The following is a 3,849-nucleotide window of genomic DNA, read 5'->3' as shown; positions in this document are numbered from 1 at the left end:
TGATGATGCCATTCATATAATTGTATTTGTATTTTTTTTATAGATTCACAAAAATAGGATTAAAAAAAAATGTCACTCGCCGAACTCAGACCAATAACAAAAAATAACGTAGCACCGACTTATGCCAAATTCGCTATAATAATAATAATAATAATAATATTAATAATAATAATAATAAAGTACAAACGAATAAGCTATATTTTATATGAAACCAACTTTTGACCACCTTCTTGTCCGTATCTTTTAAACGTTCTTTTCAGTTTTTTGATAAGGTGTTTTAAAATAAAACATGCGCCTTGTTGACAAAAAAGTCGGAAAAACATTTGTTTTTTTACCTTCTAACTACAGTCATTATAATCATGCAGCAAATATGAACTATTTCACTGGCATATAATTCTTGATCTGAGTAAATAATGTTTAAAATAACACAACGGGTCCCGCTAATTAGCAAAACAGGCTCGTTAATACTGGGATGTAAATCTGGTCTCTTCAGTATGATTGCTACTTCCATTACACTTATAAAATGACTCAATCTTTGTTTTAATTTATAATTACGCGTCTTCTTAATATTACTTGACCATGCATTTCTCTCCCAGAAGCACTGTTGTTGTGAATTAATTTAGTAGACCTAAGCGAATATGTCCAAATAACGCAGATCAAGGGACAAGCAATCGTTAATGGGAAATTTATGCTGTTAAAATGCAAATATGACAGAGACATTTATAAAGTTTTTCACTATATCATGAATAAATATTGTATTAGCAGTTTGTGCGGCTTAGCTGCAGGCCTACCAATTTACACTTTGGCCAAAATCTAGTTGCAGAAGTAATTTCCTAACATTTGTCAGAATGACATTTCACAGGCTAGATCAAAGTCTATTCATAAAAGCTGTTCTGTAATTGCAGTTTGGTTCTCAAGGGCCCAAGATATGAGTTGGGTCACTAACTTTGTGCCCGTGACCGTGAACGTGCCATAGACCACGTGGCGATGACTGCGGAACTGAGATAAGACGTTGATGACTTAACGCTGCCCAAGCTTCTTATTGCCGAATATTGAGTTTGAACGGCCCTTTCTTATAACTGGCAAAATAAAAACATAGATGGGAGATTACAAACAGTTAAGGATTCTCATTATGACCAAGTTTGGCGTTTCAGTCTATTTTATTTTTTCTATAGCTTAGAACACTGATCATGGCACGAGTGTTATAAATTCAAAAATTGGTTTTAACACTCCGACAATAAATATTTAGCGATCATTTCAGACTGATAAGAGAACATTTTGCTTGTCCGAAATGCCATCTCACAGCTTATATTTGTCTGAGTTTCTAACTAGCAGTTCATTACTTAATAAAGTGAGTAATGGCTTAGACAGCTTGTTACTTTCAAAACTTAAACTAAAACATTCTCAGCGTGTACATGCCCAAAACTGCTAGACACGAACCTTCTTACATAAACACCAGACCACATAGTATAAGCAGACTTCTGGAGCCATCATTTGGTCGCGTACCCCTATTATGTTTGAATTCTTATTCGTGATTCCTGAATGCGTCGTAGGGCAAGACTTTCAGAGTAAAATGGGCCAATGGTAGATTACCATTAACTAAATACTGTTGATGGATTACCATTAAGCAATGTATATTTTGTGCCTCCTTAAAAGAAGGACAAAGCCTGCTCCCTTAGCAACAGTCTCTTTTTCTTCATCCGCCGATTTTGGAACCAAATTTTAACCTGTTGGTCGCTGAGATTGAGCCTGTCAGACAGCTCCCTACGTCGCTGCCGGGTGATGAACTCGTTCAGCATGAACTCTCCCTCAAGCTCGGCCAGCTGCAGTTTGGAATAGGGCTTTCGCTTCTTGCGGGTCCGGGTGTGCATCGGGTACCACGGGGCACCTAGAGGAGGCAAAGCACGGGTTCATGAGAGAGCTGCAAAAAAAAATCTCCTAGGCCAGCACATCAAAATCTCTCAGCATCTCGATGCCACGTAAAATACTAATTTTTGGTGCATTTTGTGAGGCTGTTAACATGACAATTAGACGTGATTCAATGACAATCTGAAGTGTAATGCAAACTGTCTATATGATGAATTTATCTGTTTACATAGAAGAAAGCCTTAGAAGGTTTTACTGTTCTAGTTAAATGTACATTAACGCGATCATTGTCCTGTTTGCAAGAACCCTACCTATTTAGCGGTTTCAAGGCATATTAAATGACTTCTTGCTGCACGACAACGATATTAATTCAGTTTACGAGTCATTAAAAAACGTCCCCTTTTTCTGTCAAAGCAACTGCCATTTTACAAATCTGTTCTACTTGCTAAAATAACGCGAGGGCTTCGGCAAAACGTACATTTAACAACAATAACTATGCATTTTATGTAAACGGCGTCAAACATTGGCAATGGGATTGCTGAATTTTATGATGTTGTGTTTACTGGTTGTATAAATGACTGAGCGCTTAAACTGGTGAACGTGGAGCATTTTAGGGCAACCCCTAGTGGCCTTGAACAACCACGCAAGAACCATGCAGGAAAATCATAACAGTAGCCAGTGAATGCCAAAATAAACGGTCATGCAAAAAAAATGTGCTGGAGTAAGATATGAGTAACTGTAGTATTTGCTTCTGTTGTCTTTCAGCTGTGATTAAATGCGAGGGACAAACCTCCTCCAGTGGCGATATTGCTTGCGTGGTTTCCTTGCGATAGCAGGGTTTGTGGGTCGCCTGCTGAAGCCTTTCCTCCTTCGTTTAGCATTGAAGAACTGGAGTCGGACTCCAAGGACTGACAGGATGGCGGGTCTTGGGTCAGATGCTCGGTGCCATAATCATACTTTGAGAAGGTGCCACTGTTGCCCATCCCATTGTGCATCCCGTGATCAGACGATACTGATGTATCTCTTGCTCGCTCCTCTCGTTTGAGGTTGTTGCTGTCTGAACACGGCTCTCTGGTGCTGCTGGAATTGCCATAATAACACTTGCTTTCCTCCAGTCGGGTTATTTCACAAGATCGATTAAAAGAGGGGTTAATGGATACGGGACTGCTAAAGTAAGACTGAGGATATCCATTGCACGACTCCGATGGATTCCACGGGAGAGAGCAAACATTGTCCCTTCTAGGGTACGAGAGAGACGGTAGCCCCGCCAGCTGTCCCCCTGAGGCTCTAAAATTCGGGAAGTAAAACCTGTCTCCAGTGTGGATGTTTACCAAAGGTCCCACAAACCCAGGATTAAGAAGATTATGCTCGCCCATTTCCGCGGGCCAGACCAACAGCTTCTAGTTTATTGCAATCTGACATTTAACGTAGTTAAACCTGGAGGTGCACCTGATTGGTCATCTCCACGTCACGTGCCGGAGCTTACCCGAACACTAGAAGGTACCACCCACTTGGTCCATTTCAGACAAAACAAAACACTAACTTCTGTATTACGGGTTTTATATGCTTTTTAAAAATACTATAAAATATCTTATTAAAAATGTAAAATCTTGTTTTTATTTTCCCATAGCTCAAAGGTTCTAAACTGATCGTCTTTCACTTTCCTGTTTAGAAATATAGAGAAGTGTCCCTAGCCTCGTTTAATCTTTATTACATGGCAAAAAAAAACAAAAAAATAAAATAAAAATACTTTTTCCCCCAACAAAGATTTTTTTTTTTCTCATTGAAGGTGAGGGTTCTTTCGATATTGTTTTCAAACAAATTACGGTTGAATTCAGTGTCATATAAAGATGTGATGTTCATCTTTTACAGGCTTGTTTTAAAGAAATACTGATGCTCAGTGCTGAACTCCACTCATATTTACTGTAGTGGGGTCAGCAGGTTGAAACCATTGGCTCCGTAAAAGAAGATGATATTCTATAA

General features: G+C 38.9%; 1 protein-coding gene across 1 annotated transcript; it reads right to left on the bottom strand.

Annotated features, from left to right (window-relative positions):
* Positions 1 to 774: 774 nt before the first annotated feature.
* Positions 775 to 3,327, bottom strand: LOC107664239 (homeobox protein Hox-C12a-like). The gene is made up of 2 exons (XM_016454752.1): positions 2,657 to 3,327; positions 775 to 1,888 (listed from the first exon to the last, which is right to left on the bottom strand). The coding sequence occupies exons 1-2, from the start codon at positions 3,240 to 3,242 to the stop codon at positions 1,650 to 1,652; spliced, it is 825 nt and encodes a 274-aa protein (XP_016310238.1). The 5' UTR covers positions 3,243 to 3,327; the 3' UTR covers positions 775 to 1,649.
* Positions 3,328 to 3,849: the final 522 nt, after the last annotated feature.

Source organism: Sinocyclocheilus anshuiensis, unplaced genomic scaffold (genome assembly GCF_001515605.1).
Source record: "Sinocyclocheilus anshuiensis isolate Anshui unplaced genomic scaffold, SAMN03320099.WGS_v1.1 scaffold67, whole genome shotgun sequence".
NCBI classification, from domain to species: Eukaryota; Metazoa; Chordata; class Actinopteri; order Cypriniformes; family Cyprinidae; genus Sinocyclocheilus; species Sinocyclocheilus anshuiensis.
Note: the sequence above shows the minus strand (reverse complement) of the source record. Positions and strands in the feature narration are given on the sequence as shown.